The sequence below is a fragment of the Apteryx rowi genome, unplaced genomic scaffold, assembly GCF_003343035.1.
Source record: "Apteryx rowi isolate R43461 unplaced genomic scaffold, aptRow1 scaffold_141, whole genome shotgun sequence".
Lineage (NCBI taxonomy): Eukaryota > Metazoa > Chordata > Aves > Apterygiformes > Apterygidae > Apteryx > Apteryx rowi.
In genome coordinates, this window is record NW_020447653.1 from 1794760 (window position 1) to 1811666 (window position 16907).

Sequence of the window (16907 nt, forward strand, 5' to 3'; positions counted from 1 at the left end):
CCTGTCAGCAGCTGGAGGCCAGGGAAATACGGTGCCTGCTCAGGTGTTGAGGAGATTGGGAAATGAGCTGTCTGCTTGTCAGCTGCTGCACCTTGCTGTAGTGGTGATATTGCTCCACATGCTGTGCTGGAGCCCTGGGGCTCAGCCGCCCCCCAGCCCCTTGTTTTGTCCCTTGGCCTCCCTCGGATGCAGATGTAGGGTTTTGTTTGCTGTAGCTGTAGGAAGATTTTGTTTGCAACTGGAGCAAGCTTCACATTGTTTCCAGGTAACTGGTGAACTGGGGTTATGTGGGGACTTTTTAGTGACAGAAGGCTGTGGGAGCTGTCTCGAGTGAAATGTGAGCTGTATTTCACAAGTCCTGCCACAGCTTCCTGCAGGACTTGCCCTATCCTGCATGCTGCCCGGGACCTGAAAACATGGGCCCTGGCAGTGGCAGTAAAGTATGCCCAGAGCCATCTATGCTCAAAATAAGGAAGATATGGCAGTCAGTAGTACAGACACTGAAGTGCTTGAGTGATTGTTTGGTTCTGGGAGCCTGGGGTGAGGAAATGGCCCTTTTTCTTGATGAGGAAAATGAAACCGTGTTTGAGTCACAGTAGAGGGGATGTTAGAGCTGTCAGAAGATGTGGGAGGGCGCGGGGAGAGCCCCTTCTACGCAGCACTCCCAGGCACACGTTCATTCATGCGTTCCCTGGCTTGCACTTGTTCATGCATGCTTCACTGCCTGCCAGGGCCACGTGATGACAGTGTGTAGCAGGATGCTCTGCTGAAACGCTCCAGTTATTTCTCTTGAGAGTCTCAGTTGTGCCGCAGGAAACATACGGAGCATCATGTTGTCGTGGGAGGCGTTCTGGGACCCCTTCCTCGGGGTAGCCTTCAGTGGGCTCAGGGCTTTCTCTGGACTGTCTGCTCCAGCCCCGTTTGCAGAGCATCGCCCAGGCCTGGGGTCACGTGGGTGTAAACTGTGGACCGCAGTGACGTGAACCCCCGCCACCTCCCCACTCCCTGCAGGGGCTGTACCAGAGCTCCTGTCTCGGTGCTCATTGCCCCTTCCGGCAGGGAGCAGAGCCTTACTGTCTCACTCTGTCATGCTGGGATGGGGTTTGGAGGCTGCCGAAAGCTCCGCAAGGGAGCCAGGCCGTCTGTCTAAGGGCTGTGGCAACTCAGGCGGGCGAGTGTGGCAGCACGACTGCCTGGTGGGAGAGCCTAGCCTGGGCCAAGGCATGTGACATGATTAAAGCCTTGGGGAGATGCAGAGGGTTTTGCTGAGTGGGAAGCTGTTTCCTGTGCAGTGAAAGGAAAGTTCCCCTTGCTTTCTTGTTGTCTCCGTGCAGCAGACTGGCTGCAGTCCTTAAGGCCCAGTCCAGGACAGAGAGAAGAGTTTGTTAATGAGAATTAAGACATTGTCTCGTCTCAAGGTCCTTAATGAGAGCGCCATGGATGTGGGCCTTTTACTGCGTGCCCACTTCTCCTGTAACCGTAAGGGAGGCTTGGTGCTGCCGCAGGTTCCCATACACTCCTGAGCTGCTATGCAGTTTGCTGCAGGAGGAGCAACTGTCCGCTCTTCCACTAAAGGATCTGCCTGGCTCTGAGCCAAGCCTTGCCACAGGCTGGCAAATCCAAACACTAGTTCAAGGGTAGGTTTTCACTACTGTTAGTAGATGCTGTAAAACTGTGGTAGGAAGCACTGCAGTTAGTGGAAGAGTCTCTTTAAAACAGAGAGCTAAATGCTGGTCTTGACTGTCTCCTAACCTAACGTAGCCTTCTGCAGCACTGATGAACAGAAATCTGAGGGAGTCTTTCATGTAGACATACAAGGTCTGTGGTCTCTGGGCGCAAATGGGCACACTTCTCAGAAAGGCGTGATCAACCTACTTAGTGTTCTCTGATGCATTTCCCTTTCAAAAGTGACACTGACAACTGCAGCCAACTGCTTACGACCATGATACATAGGAAGAAGAGAAAATACTTTATTTAACTGTTTATTATAGATCACTTAAAAGCTTACCAGGATGCCAGTACTAAGAACTACAGGAAAAATAGATGCATGACCCCTTCACTCATATTTTGCRTGCGGGTTTCCCTCTTACTTCATGGACACTGTAAGAATTTACAATCTGATTGTTCATTTTTTCAGTAACATTTGTGTGTGGACATAATTCCCGTCTGAATTGGGGGGGTGACTGAGGTGCTTACGATACATCTGTGGTTGCTTCATTGACCAGTACGAACGTGGAGCTAGAAAGGACCGACTTCAAAGAGCTTTTCTTCCTCTGCTGTGCATGTGTGCTTGGACAACCACAGCCACCATTACCCGAAGGTTTCAGCATTGAAGATGCAGCGCTGCAGGAAATGGAGAACTGTTCCTGGTTTGTATAAAACCCTTAAATTTGGAGAGTTTTCTCCCCACATCAGAATTTGTAAGCAACTTACTCAGATCTCCACCTGAGCTGAACAGGTCAAATGTGACTCCTTACATAACAATTAGTCTTTTTAGAGGGCCCTTGGATTTGGCAAAGTTAGACTGTAAGTGAGCATTTTGTTAGTAGGTTGAGCTACAGAAGTGATTTTAGCACAAAATTCTTGCTGCAGCAGTAGAATTAATACTCTTCTGACTTTGCCTAAAAGGTGAGGTGACTTGTAGAGCTGCTTTTAAAGTGTGCTTGTGGTTAGGTTCACGCTAGTGTGAAGGTTTGTACTTATAACGCAGTTTGGGCCAATGTTTAGCTAACAAGAAAATGTAAGGAAGTAACACTGTATACACACTGCTGTGACAACACCTAATAGGAAGCAGCAGGCTAAACAAGACTGTTAGGGTTGCCCGGTATGCCAGCTTGCAGTGGGAAAATTTATGATGGCGTAAAACTGCCACTCTTGCTTTGGAGCAAACTCTTATCAAGAAGCCCTGATCTGGGCAGCTACAATACCCATGGTTCAGGGCAAGATCAGCTCTTGGCTCAGATCAGGTTTGTTCTGTGTAAACCTGAATGCATCAAACTTCTAAAAGCCTTATAGTTGCAGGTAGAGCAAGAGTATCTGAAAGCACAGTGCAAAGCAAAGCAAAATGTTACATTCCCTCTCCGCCTGCGAAAAACAAACAGAAATGATACAGATTAGCTCTTTTCCTTCTGCGTTCTGCCTTTCTCTGGGGTAACGGCACTCCTTGCTCTCAGAACCCGCAAGAGTTGTTCGACCTGCTGCAAAAGAAATGTTACACCTTCAGCCTCACAAAGATAGATGGTGCATCTTCTCTGTGCTCAGTCACAAGACTGAAGCCATCTGTTCAGACAGTTAAAAGAAAACATCTGCATAATCAGGCATTTGCTTCAGCAAGTCCACTCACTGGAGCTATTAACAGCAGTAAAACAGAGAAAGCGAGCAGGACAAGACGTGGCTGATGTCAGGAGAGGAATCTGTGGCAGTCAAATCTTTGAGTCGGTGGCAGGGCCTCCTGACATGAGCCATGTTGGGAAGATCGATGTGCCACAGCTGGGGACTGTTGTGCGGCAGGGCTGGGCAGGGGGACATCATGCAACAGGAGGAGCAATTTTCCAGCCAGAGACTGTCCAGCACCATGTGCCCATATTACTGGAATTAGCTCTATGTCCCCCTCTGGTCCTACTTGCATCCCTAGTTCTAGCTGCCTGTGGTAAGTGAGCCATGCTGCTTCCTTTGTGCACGTGTCTAATGACCTGAACAGATGAAATGGGGACCTGCCTTGCCTTTGTCTTCAGTCCTCACTCACTGACACAACTCCACCTTTACCTGGCTGCTCCTTTTTACTGCTCCCTCATGGCCCAGGCCTGTGTCTGGCTCCGTGCACAGGACTCCTGCAGTCAGTTCTTTGAGGGAAAGGTGGCAGGATTAGGTTTGACCTGCCTGGGTTCATCCAGCCCTACCAGAGTGACCGTCAGACAGAGCCAGCATTTGCCAAGAGCTGCCAGGCAGATTGCTCTATGCGCTTGAACCAGATGAACCAGAAAGAGTGTCTGGCAGAAGTCTGGTGTTAAGTGGCTATTAAACCTCAGTTTCCTGGGGAGCAAAGAAAGTGGTGAAACTTGTGAAACTTAGGGCTGAGACCACAGCCCGTGTGCCATTGGGAAGGCATGACCCAGGCCATTTCCATCCCACACCCAGCCCTTCTTTCTCAGTTAGAAAGTGGAGATAGAGGTGGTATTGTCAGACTCAATCCCGCTGCCCTTCCTTGTCACCTCCAGAATCTCCTGCAGGGTCTCCTGGCTTATGCAGCCGAGCTCCTGCAGGATCCGGAAGAAGTCGTTACGGAACTTGACTCCGATGAAGGCGTAGAGGATGGGGTTAAGGCAGCAGTGTGTGAAGCCAATGGCCTCTGTCACCATGATGGCTGTGTCCAACTGGTCTTCCAGGAGGCAGTTCTTGCTGAAGGCTTCCAGCTTGGTAAGTGTGTTCAGAAAGATGACTATGTGGTATGGGCTCCAGCAGAGCAGGAACACACCTGTCACCAGAATGGCTACTCTGACAGCTTTTTGCCTCTGCAGGCGCTGGGACTGACACAGAGTCCTCACAATGGCCATGTAGCAGTAACACATGACCAGCAGGGGCACAAAGAAACCCACTGTGTGGTACAGGAAGCGGGTCGCTAGCCACACGTTGTTGCCATGAATCCCAACCTCTGGAAAATAGCAAATGCTGCGGTTGCTCTCATCTGTCCAGACTTCCATGAAGATGAGATCAGGTAACGTCAAGAGCAGGGAGCAGAGCCAGACGCCCATGCAGGTGAGGTGAATGGAGCGAACTCTGCGTTTCCGGTAGGTGTGGATTGCATACACGATGGCCAGGTAGCGGTCCACCCCGATGCATCCCAGCAGCATGCTACTGCAATAGAAGTTGATCTTGTGGACGGCACTAAGGATCTTGCAGAGGAAAGTCCCAAACACCCACCCAGCCAAGCTCTCCACCACGCTGAAGGGGAAGGTAAGCAACAGTGCCAGGTTGGCCAGGGTGAGGTGGAAGAGGAAATTTTCAGTGGTAGTGCGAGACCGCTTGAACCTCTCTAGTATGACTAGGACCAGGGCATTGCCCACAGTCCCCAACACAAACATCAGCAGATAGATGAGAGGCATGAAGATCTTTCTGAAAGGATCTCTCTGGTTGCCAACCACAGATGAGGCTGGGTTGAAGCAGAAGTAGCCGTCCAAAGAAGGGGTGGTGTTCTCAGCTTCATAGTAACCACTTAGCTCCACCTGGCTCTGGGGAACAGAGAGCGAGTCTGGTTACAAGAGGGGAGTTTCTGCACAGAAAAAGTCCAGTCTGTTGACTGCACCTGACAGGACTGGCAGGCAGGCCTGGAGCAGAGCATTCCCTGCTCCTGCAGCCTGGCTCTGGCAACAGGCAGYACTTGCCTGTTGGCAGGAGGAGGTGGTGCCTGTCCTCAGTGTGATGACCTGGGAGGCCCCTCTGGTGCCCAATCTCATGAAGTGCAGTAGTGTGTGGAGAGGGTCATCCTAATTTCTAAAAGTGGGGCTGCTTCTATCCACTGTTGCTTAGCTTGTAATTCTTAGCTAACATATTTTGGGATGTTCTGGTAGCCAGATAGAAAACCAGTTCATCTTTTGCTTCTTGCTGAGCTGGCTTCTGGTGGCAGTTGCCTTGCTGCACAGTACAGAACTCTCCTTTTTTCAGCCTCCCTGACTCTTCCCCCCATTTGTGACACAGACTGTGCATACCTGACTCAGGTACTCCGATCCCATTCCTTTCTGTCTCTTTCCGATGCTCCCTCTTCCTGCCCTTCTCTGACCCCTGTAGTTGCTTTCTGAGATAGGCTGAGCAGTACTAAGAGAAGCATGCTGGGCTGCCCTCGACGTACTGCCTCGCTTACTCCTTTGCACTCATCACCCCGTTTGCTTCTGACCACAGCTGCACTCTGAACAGAGCCCTGCTCAGAGCGGTAATCTTGGGGACCTCAGAGTTGCCTGAGGCAGCACCCACAGTCCCACAGAGCAAGCCTAGCTGGGGACAGCAGCAGCACATGCGCAGGCATGCTGAGAATTGCTTTCCACGTGCTCAGAGAAAGTTCTGGGGCAGGTGTTCGAGCACAACTTGGGGCAGCGCCTCTGAGGCACTTCAGTGCCATAGATGGAGCAGATGGATGCTGGAGAGAGAAATCCGTTCTCTTGGTAAGCCCCGTGGTTCTGCACCGATTACAAACAGTGCAGGAAAGGGAATCTGAAAACAGCCACTCAGACCCTGGGTTGATACCCAGCAAAAAAAGTGTGATATAGCTGCTTACAGATGTGATTTGCACTGGGCCTGGGGTAACTCCCGGCCAGGTGAATGGCCTGTATTCAGAGCTGAGATGAAATGCGAGTCCTGCGTGTTAGCAAGCTGGCAGTCACACAAGGGGAGACCACCCCCAAACGGCGGGCACACTCTGGCTGACCTCAGGCGCTTTGCAGAAGCTGAGTGCCAACAAAAGCAGAGGGCTCAGATATAGCCAAGCAGAAAAAAGAGCAGCACAGGAGGCTCGTGGCAAGCTCAGAGATTACTGACAAAACGGGAAGAGCTCCGCAGCAGTTACTCTGAGCTCCCCCACCCACACCCTCTCTGGAGACCAGCACTGAGACTACAGCATCAACCACAGCGGAAGTCTCTGCTTGCTGCTTTCATACCTTTCACTGCCAGCTGTAGCCGCTTGCACCTGCTGCTCCTTCCCCCGTCAGCCAAAGTTCCCATCTAAAAATATTAGCCCCACTTTAAACAGTTGTAGAGCTAATTTTATTTATTTTTGGTCACTTTCCCCCCCCACCCCCCACCCCACCATGTGCTGGTAAGCCAAATGACCGAATAGCCTTGAGTCCTGTGCTGTCCCTAGCTAGAAAAGGATGACTGTGTTTCATCTCTGTTAGAAGGTCTTCCTTAGGCAATGTGCTGGCCACCTCTTCAAGTGATTGTCTGGGGTAAAGAAGTGGTATTGCAGGGGCAGCGCTCATCTCTAACTGCTTTGTTTTGCTAAAACCATTTACATGGCTTCAAGGGGTGCCCAGGCACGTTCATGGGAAAGAAGTCTACTGAGCGTTATTGAATACACTGCAAATGCAGCTGGCTCAGGCAGTCCCTGAGCACTGGATGGTGGGAGGGCAGGCAAGCCCTTGGGGAAAGTATAAAATATGCCTCCCCAGTTCTTGCTCTCTTCCCCAGGCCTCTGCCTTTGACTACTGCCAGAGACAATGCACTGAGCCAGACAGGCTTTGGTTTGATCCGAGACACTCTTGGACTTGCCGGGGTCCCTTCGCTGCTGCCTTTGTGCCTCTCGGTGCTCTTGCTGTGCTACGATACCACAGTTCCTCCTCCTGAAAGGGTGAGAGTCGATTCTCTCAGGGGCCAGGAAATCTCCCCCTGCCCTCCCCGGTGTCTCAAATGCAACTGAATAAAGTTGTCTTCCTCTAAAGTAACAACAGGACTGCAGCCTTTGGCGAGCAACAGTCATATGCACAAAGAATAGCTCTGTTTCCAGTTTATTCTGTGATTCTGAAGGCTGGAGATTACTGCTAAAGAAAAAAGCCTTTAGAAATCCCCCCCAATCTGTTTTCTTCTTGTCTTGAAAGTATTTCCTATCTAGCACCTACCTAGACACTGTGTCAGGAGTTACCAATACACACAGAAATGCGGTGATGTGTTGACCAGGGCAAGATCCTTGAATYTGAAGCAGGCCAGTGCCAGGGGACTTTCTCAGTGATCCTGCAGATACATGACCTCTGGCTTGATAGAGGCATCCTCCGTGTGGCGGGGGCTCCTGTTTCTAAGTGTCTTTGGCAGTGTGCAAGAACAGCTGTTGTTCTGTACTTGCGGTATTGTGGATATAGTCAGCCCACAGCCAAGTGCCTTTGAAGTTCCTTCTCAACACCCCCTCCCTACCACACAAAACCTCAAACCAAAGATCTTTGCAGTTTGGCAAGGAGATCTGCTCAGGACTCAGGGGTGACCATGCTGGAAAACACTGAGGGAAATGTGTGCTTCAGTGGGTAATTTAACTGGAGAGAGGCTGGAAGGTTCAAGTTATAAAGGGAAAATGGAAAAGATGCGTAATGGCTGGGTCTGCTGGGTTGATTGCTGGAGTGATGCCTGGTGTCGCATCAGGTACTTTTGTAGGTGATGGGCAGTGTGCAGAGCGCTAAGCGGCTTCAGTTGCGGAGCGGTTTTCAACATCACCTTGTAGTCAGAGCTGGAGATGCACAGGCTCAGTGCCGCTATCAGCCACCATCTGATTGCTGATAAGATGACAGGTAGGGCTTTTACTGTAAGCTACTCGCCTCGGGCAGGGGAAACGTGCGCCGAGCTATGTCTAAGACGTCCTCTCATGTGCATCTCCGAGCAATGAGTGTGGGTGGGAGCGGACAGAGACTAGTTGGAGACAAATACGAGACTATAAAAAGCAAGAGTCCAGGCTGAGATGGAAAGAGCAGGGATCAGGGCAGCAGGAGATACACTGAAGGTGACAAGCCAAGGCTTTTGGGGCACTCTGCTATGATTCCCATTTCTAGGACTGGAAGCAGATGGCGGCTGCTGCTTGTGCTTGCCACTTGCTGTATCTGCAGAGATCTGATCTAGGATGGGAGAAAGGAAACGTGTGCATGCAGGCAGTCTTTGCACAGGTCTCCTGCTATACAACAGCAGCCAGAGACGTGAGGGGGAAGATAAAGCGGAGCCTTTCCCTGTAATTGAGCGGCACAGTGTATGCCAGGAGCCATAACAGTGGGAAGTACATTCTTCCATGCTCTTTGTCCAGGGATCCCATTTTTTCCCTGTAACCCACGTTTCAGAGTTAGTCAGGTCTCTGAATGTCAGCTGCTTTTCTCAGTTCCCTGCAACTGCCAACAACCAAAACACTTGGCTGTAAAAGAGAAGCACCTTGTACACTACTAGGGATTTTCCATGCGAGTCATTCCCTTCTAGTCCATGTCAGGGCCTGGAGAAGCATATTTCGTTCMCAAAGAATTAAAACTGAAGTTACCCACATCAGCACGGAACGCTGCAAGTTACTGACAGAGTTTCTGCTCCTCGCGTCTCTGGCTGTTGAACTAAGGGAAACTGATGTATAAAAGCAAAGCTTGTTGAAATGCCACATTACTGAAATGCAAGTGCCCTTGTGGCTCTTGAGTCATGTTGGCCCCACCACAACAAAAATTGACCTTCAGCACCTCATGGTATGTTGCGAAGATCTCAGTAGTCTTTCTGCAATTTGATTCCCTAATGTGCAGCAGAGGAAGGTTAAACTGACAAAGATTTTTTTCTACAGAGAAACGGAGTTATAATTTTTGGTACGTTACATTTTCACAATGTTACATAGATAACTGGTCCCATAGAGAATCAGATTTTAGACTAGGCCCTTGCCGTACTTGCTGGGCAGTACTGGGATAAATGCACTTCCATTGCAACTGTTCCGATCATTTTCGCTCCACATTTGGTCAGTTGGTCAACCCATCCTTTCCTGTTGACATTCTGGGAGCCACGCGCAGAGGTGGTTTATATCACTGCTTTGATATAACAGGTAGGAGGCCTTTTCTGCAGATCTCTCAGGGCAGGCTGTTGATGCAACGACAAAGTACAAGTAGGGCAACATACAGCACCGCCAAAGCAAATGTGGCATTGCTTGTGCATGACCCATATAGCCTCTTTCAGAGAGGGAGACAAACCAGAGGCCCCTGGGAAAGGGAGATGGGAAATGCCTGTCGCAAACTCCCAACCGTAGGAGTTCTGAGAAAAGATATGAAAATGTGCTTAGTGTAGCACATGACTGTTCACCCTTGGCCCCCAAATTAGCTGAATTTCTTCTTTCAGGTGGGGTCTCTTTTATAATTTGAAATGATTTACAGTGGAGGTAAAGTTGCTAACCTAAGGTTCTAGGAAGTATTGTACACAAAGAACAAATCCCAGCGTTGTTTACTTTCCCCGTGTTAAAAACTACATAGTTTTGCCACGAGCAACTCCTGGTTTTTAGCCCATGACACACTGAAGACAGATGGACAGCACAGTTAATCTCAGCTGATTTTCTGTTAATAGGATAGATTCCAATGGAGAGTCCAGAGGAAGTAAAGAACCAACATGAAGATGAAAAGTGAGCTTGGTTTTAACCTCTCACCAAACATTAGTGCTGCCACTGAACTTCAGCGGAGGTGAGTGAGAAGTGTCTTCTGCAAAAAACTCTAAAGGAAACAAGAATTGTTCACAAAGGATTTTTAGACTAGCTGAATCTGAAAAAGTGATGTTTTTAGGGATTTTTCCTCCCCCATCTTTTCTCTCTTCCCCCATGTGTGAGAAAAAGAAGGGACAGAAAAACTGGGAAAACTTAAGTCTAGCTTTTTTCTTTTAACAGAAACTAAACAAAAACTGAGGTTTTCTGCAGAGAGACACTATATTAAAATATAAGCTCCGAGTTGCAACATTTGAAAGCCAGGCTAATGATAGCACTGCTGTGGACTTCCCCTTGGATAGCATGACATACTCTAAAAGATACAGCTGTTGTCTTTCACTTACAAACTTAGGGGAGAGAACTACAGGACAGGCTATATGCTGTCATCAGTCCTGATTAGAAGATGTATTTTCAATTTATCTTCCCCTCTTCAAAGTTCCTCTCTTATAAATATACCGTGTACTCCTCTTTCAGCAGGGTCTAAGGCAGCCTGCTCATGGATAAAGCAAGCAGGGAGTAGGAGTGTATGTAATCGTACAAAGGCTTTTCATACGCAGAGAGATCTCACTGTGGCTTGCCTTGTTATTCCTGTTATTTAAAGATACTACATGAGATTTCCAGGGCTTTGCACTGTGCACAGTCATTTATGCCACTGAAAATTGGTACAAAACGCTACYGACTCAGAATTTGAGTGTTTTACACCCACATCGTGTCGATGTGAATGACTGCGCAAAGAGCAAGGCGGCAGAGAATGAAGACTGCTTGCTCCACAGGGTCCAGAGGAAGAGCTCTCTCGGACGGGCTGGCAGCACAGGACAGAGTGCCTGGCTCTCCGCGCGAGCCTTCTGGCCCTTCCGACATGGGCTGCCGTCTTGGTGCCCGTGTGAGGACAGTGCTCAGGCTCAGCACTCGCGAAAGCACTTTAAATGTATGGTCCCAGTAATTATGCAGCTTCCTACAGGGGAATATCTTATATCCTTAGGCCATACTAGCCACAACAACATTACGCTGGTTCGCCACAAACACAGCGTTGTTGCTTGCAGTCCCCTCATCAGTTGCGTCCAGAATTAAGGGATGTGAGGTCCAATTGCATTGGAGTGATTGCTCAAGCTCCGTCCCTTCTAAAAGGACGGAGCAGAGGATGGACACGTAGAAAGTCGGGTCTCTGAGCCCACCCAGCTCTACCCGCTCCCCCAGCTATCCGCTCAGACGAGCAAAACCAGGTCCGACTCACCAAGTCGTAGGTCTCTGAGGAGTAGCTGACAGGCCCCATGGTTTCGGGGAAGGATCTCTCTCCTCCAGCAGTTTCGGCAAAAGTTCTTCTTTTTTGGGGTGGAGTCAGTCATTTAACTGAGTGGGGAGGGACCCAGCATGTAACAATAGAGTATTTGCAAGGCAAATGAACTCCAAGCATAGAGTGACCTATTTGATGTGAAGATCAGTATCTAGCTTGATCATCTTTGTTTTAAAGTGTTGTAAGTTGATTTTTAAGGTAAGGTTTGAGGAATCCATGGTTCCTTTGATCTCTAACAAAGAAGCCCCAACGCATGTATTAGCTGTTCCATGCAGACATGGAGGGCTCTTGGCAACTGCCTTCCTAGAGGCCTGAGGACAGAACAACCTGGCAGGGTTCGGAGAGCGCTGTGCTGAGGGACGGTCTTACCAAAAATCTCCCCAGGTTTGGGCAACTTTCTGGCGTTATGCAAGATGTTCAAGATGCCTGAGGAAATGCAGAAGTCTGGTCTGTGTGACTGTTGCCCTCTGGCTCTAGGTCCTACTCTCTGCTTTAACCTCTGTGACCTGCAGCTGTTTTTCTTCTCCTTCTCCCGCTGCTTCAGCCCTCACTGTCGTTCAGGGTGGCTTGCAGTGGCCTGCACTGGAAAGCACTGCCTCAGCGGCTGCTCCACAGGTCTGGAGAGCAACATTAGTTAGCAGAGGCTTGTCTAGCACTACAACAGAAGCAAACGACCTGCTCGATGTAAAGAAAAGCCCGTAATTTTGCCCATAATAAAGATAACTTCTCCGCTCTGGGAAATGGGTGTTTCATCCCAGGGCTGCTGTAGCAACAAATTCACGGTGTGCAAACCTCAGCTGAGGGGAGCAGCACAGAGTGACGTCGCGGCCCGGGCCACTTTTGGCAGGGGTCTTTATCTTTGTGAGGAGACAAAATGGTTTGGCATGTACAGCGCCTGCCTTCCTCTTGTCTGAGCACAGCTGCACCAAAGCCGCCATGCTGGAAAGGCGCCTGATGGTACTCGGATCAGCGAAGGAAGAGGAGTTACTCTGGCCAGCACCATTTGATTTTATTTGCTCTTGATGCTTCCTAGCGGGGAACCGGTGACCCTGGCCCGGCGGAGAATCGCCCTGAGGCAGCCGTGAGTGGAGACTTCCTGCCCAAGGATGGTGCCATCCTTCCTCCCCCCACCGCTGAGGAAATGCCTGTGCTCGGGGTGGCCGCCCTCTCTCGCACCGGCGTGAGAGGGTGAAGAGCGGCGAGGGAGCGGGAGGACGCGGGGAGCTCGCGCTGCGCCCCGCGTGCCCCACTTCGTGGCAGGGGCCAGGCCCGAGAGGCGCCGTGCCAGAGTGAGCCTCGTTCTGCGGGCCCCACGTGTCCCAGGCACCGAGCTGCCGCGGGGCGAGGACYGAAGCCCGGTGCCTCCGCGTCGAGGAAACAGGTTAAGAAGGATGTTTTTGCTCAGCCAGAAGCGGCGGGTGGAGCACTCTGCATCACTGACTTCCTTTACAGGCTAGCGCAGACGGTGCTGCTGGCTCCCGGAGGAGCGTACCCGCGGCAGGGTGCGCTTGTGACCAGCCCTGCCCGAGAGGCCTTGCGCCCTTGAACGAGTGCTGCCCCTGCCCCTCCGCTGCCCCCTGAGCGAAGTGGAAGGCAAGTGCAAAGTAAAGCACTGCGACTTCAGAGGTGGAAGTGATACTGCAGAGCTGCTGGGGCTGCAAGGGTAGCGCGCAGGAGGTACCCGCCGACACCTGGATAAAATGCCACAGGGCACCGTAGGCTGGAAACGAGTCCCAAGCCATGTGCTCAGCCCTTAGACAAGTGATGGGAATGAGAAGAGTTCAGGCAGCCCATCCTGAAGCGATAGGCACAAGAGACTTAGATTGCAAACACACAATACACTGAGCAGATGATTGCTGCCATACAGATGTGACCTAGAGGATCTATGTGTTGCTGTAATGTGAAATGTAGGAAATGTGATATGAAAGAAAAGAGCATGGAAGAAAAATAAATGAAGAGAAAAGAAATTCAGATTTAAAATAATGTCACTTCAGAGGATGCCAGCAGGTGGGTAACCTATTATGCAAACGAATCTTACCAGAGTTCAACGATAAATATTTGAGGAACGCTTTGGTGTCTGTACATGGGAGCTCCTGGCTGAGCTCTGGTTCTGTGCCACAGGTACAGTCTCTCGCTGCAGAACCACTCTTGTATTGCCACTAACATAAAAGTATGTTGACTTGTATAAGGTATTCTGACAATATTGAATTACACAGATTTATATAAGGATGATAAAACACACTACTTGAATGTAATTGCCCTACTGTGTATAACTGACAAACATATCTACTGACTGGCTTGACGTTATATTGACTTCCTGAGCTATGCTTGAGAAACCCAGCTCGCTTCTCGCTGCTGAATCTTCTCACTTCTGATGGTTTCCGGTCATCATCTTTGCTGTTATCATAACTAAGCAAACTGTGTGCTGCCCACAGATGTTACTCATATTTACTAATGTGTCACTTATGTTGTCATTTATTCTTTCTCTTAAGGTTACTGCATACTATTTCCTGTAAATCTCATGGTGAAGTAGGACGCTTAGACCTACCAAGAGTTAAAAAGAAATGCTGGTTTTGCCACAGCAGGGTCTGAGAACCAAGGAGGCACTGGAGAAATCAGTACTAGTCCTGTACAGAATGGACCGTACAGTCCCGGATGCTGGGAACAGGTCCACGAAGACGTCCCCAGCTGTTACCTCTGCAATGATTAGGCCGACAGGCAGCCAGCTGGCACAGCAAGGAAGAGGTGAGGTACAACTTTTTCATGCCCCTGGCATTTGAAAGGCTCAGAAACTGTCTTTTCAGATTTCTTTCTCTCTTGTGCCGCTTGGAATGGAAACTTTAAAAAGATAGCGGGACAACTTCAGGTGTGAGAGAGGCTGAAAATGCACCTTCACGCTGTGGGAGTCCTCTGTACTCCAGAGAACGACGGTTCTGGAAACGGCGACAGCTCTGCAGCAGACAAAGTAGTTTGGGAGTGAATGAAAGAAATAAATTAATAGCAAGGTTGTACAGATCTTATATCCTGTGAGAATGGGGCAGGAACGTGTGAAATGATTACAGCAAAGTGGTTAGAGAGTTACCACAAAGTCGCCAGGTCTGAGCAAGACGACCGTGCTGCGTGCACAAGGGAAGGGTACGTAGCGTGGCATTTTCCTCCGGCTACGCTATCTGAACTTTTCCCAGTGCGCTCCGTGCACGGCGGTGGCCAACCTGGGGGTGACTGCGGGTTCCCAGTACCAGGTGTGCTACTCGAGGAGTTTGCTGCCTCACAAGTAAGGCTTAGTTGACCTCTTCCCTCTTGCACAGCATAAAGAGCTGCTCCTCCTTTCCAAGAGCAGCAGTCTCAGTCCGGGTGGCTAGTCCTGTATCCCGGGGAAGCTCAGCTGCTGAAAGCCAAAGGACAGCTGGGCACGAGTGAGGGGCACGTCCCATCCACAGAGGTGTTCAGGGGCACGGTTTCTTCCCATAAACTATGGTGGAGCAAGAAGTTAGGACATGTGGTTTTGTAAGATAAGCTTGACTTGAACAAAGACAAGTTGATTCCCTTTGCATTATATGGAAATATAATAGAAGAAAGTCCGTAACTAAGATTCTCTGCTTCTAACTGATACTTTGATAGCGGTTGCACCCTTTGGGATTCACCATATCTTGGCCCCAGCTAGACTTTGCAAGGAAACACACTAAAAAAAAGAAAAGGAAAAAGAATTTTCATTGTTATGTTATGGGGAGAAAACAGAACAGCGGCAGACTGTGTGTGCATTTTACAGTTGAGGGTAGGGAAAAACAAAGATCTAAAAATGGCCGTAAATGTGAGGGCCTGGAAAAAAAAACAGCAATGTGAGGAAAACAAATGTTTTTCCATGTTTCTTTGCATCAGTTTGGAAAAGTTGGAATAAAAATTTGGTGGGAAAAGACTGAAATAATTTCAGAATTAACAGAATTTTAGGCTAATGTTTAAGATTACATTAATACTGTGCTTCAGTTCTTCAAAATCCTTGTATTAATAATAGATATATTGAAAGGAAATAACTATTTCAAACATGTAATATTAGGTGATTCTAGCTCCCATATGCTGTGGGTTAGTCTCCTCTCCTTAATATTGTGTTTGTGTTCATTATGTAGTTGTTATAATATAGTTAAGTCATATTAAGTTTCCAGGCTTTTTCTCAGGAAACAGATTTTTTTTTTTTGGTAGCTCTGACATTAGGTCTGAGATAGATTCAGCTTCTTAACCAGAGAAGTCATCAGGGCTGGTGGTTTCTGTTTTCAGTGTCATGTTTCCCCCTCCTCCCTATTTTAGGGATATGTAAATAGGCAAAAATACTTATGTAGCTTCAGGTGCAAGTGCAGCTTCATCGCCAGTGCAATATATGTATATGCATTGTGTATATGTGTTTCTCTGTTGTCCACCCTACCCTCCACTGCCTTTAGGCTTTTTGGAAATTTAGTATCTCTGGAAGTGTCCCAAGACTGAATTAATATTTTGCATTTGCTAGTGAAAAGAATAGGCACAAAGGCAGGATGGCTAATGAGAAACAAGGATGTGGAAATGGAAACTGCCACATCCGAGGTGGAAGCAAAATGCAGATCCCTCAAAGTGCTAACGGATAGTGACTGTATAATCTCCCTCCCAGAACACTGGAAGAACTGGAGCATGAAATTGCAGGTCTGGTAGCAATGATCTGTGCGTATCTCTGGGTGCAGGAGTGCTGCCATGTGAGTCGAGAACAACAGATGAGGAGGGAGGGAACATGATCTGGTCCACCGCAGACCTGTCACTCTGATCTAAATAACGTGCAGGGCTTGGAACCTATTTTGCAAGTCAGAGGCGGGGAACTGAACAGACAGCAGCGTAAGCGTGATCTACGCTTGCCAAGGTAGATGGTAACACGCTCACCTGCTACTTCCTTTTTTCTTACAAGACAGACGGTTTCATAGATAAAGGTAGCGCAGTGGATCTGGCCTCTCTGGATGTTGGCCAAACAGTGGATACGGAGYCCTATGGAAAGTTACTAGCTGAGGAGGGTCAAGTAGGTGTCGAGCTTACTGAAGGAGAAGAAAACCCGTGGTGGCAAGAGGTGCTGAAAGGAGGAGGCTAGTGATGGAGCATTGAAGGAACAAGTTTGGAGCCCAGTCCTGCTTTGCACCTGCGTAAGGAGTGAAAGTCGGTGGGCGCCGTTGGAGAGAAGGGGCCAGAGCATCTTTTGGGAAGAACTGGGCGCTTCAGAGAACAGAGTAACACACGCGATACAGAATGCAGGTAATAAGAATTTCTGCTGCGAATGACGGGCCGGTCAGCTGGAAGCAGCGAGGAAGATGACCGGGGAGTGCTAGGCGGGCGGCATGGCTGCGAGTCGGGAAGGGAAGGCGGCGGTGCCAAAGCGGGCACGGCCGAGCGCCCGCCCGCCGCCGCGAACCCGCGACCGCGGAGCGGCGGGGCCGG

General features: G+C 49.4%; 1 protein-coding gene across 1 annotated transcript; it reads right to left on the bottom strand.

Annotated features, from left to right (window-relative positions):
• Nucleotides 1–1950: 1950 nt before the first annotated feature.
• CXCR5 (C-X-C motif chemokine receptor 5) lies at nucleotides 1951–11502 on the bottom strand. Its single transcript, XM_026057981.1, has 2 exons — nucleotides 11403–11502; nucleotides 1951–5228 (listed from the first exon to the last, which is right to left on the bottom strand). Exons 1-2 carry the CDS (start codon nucleotides 11439–11441, stop codon nucleotides 4152–4154), a joined length of 1116 nt encoding a protein of 371 aa, XP_025913766.1. The 5' UTR covers nucleotides 11442–11502; the 3' UTR covers nucleotides 1951–4151.
• Between the last annotated feature and the right edge of the window lie 5405 nt (nucleotides 11503–16907).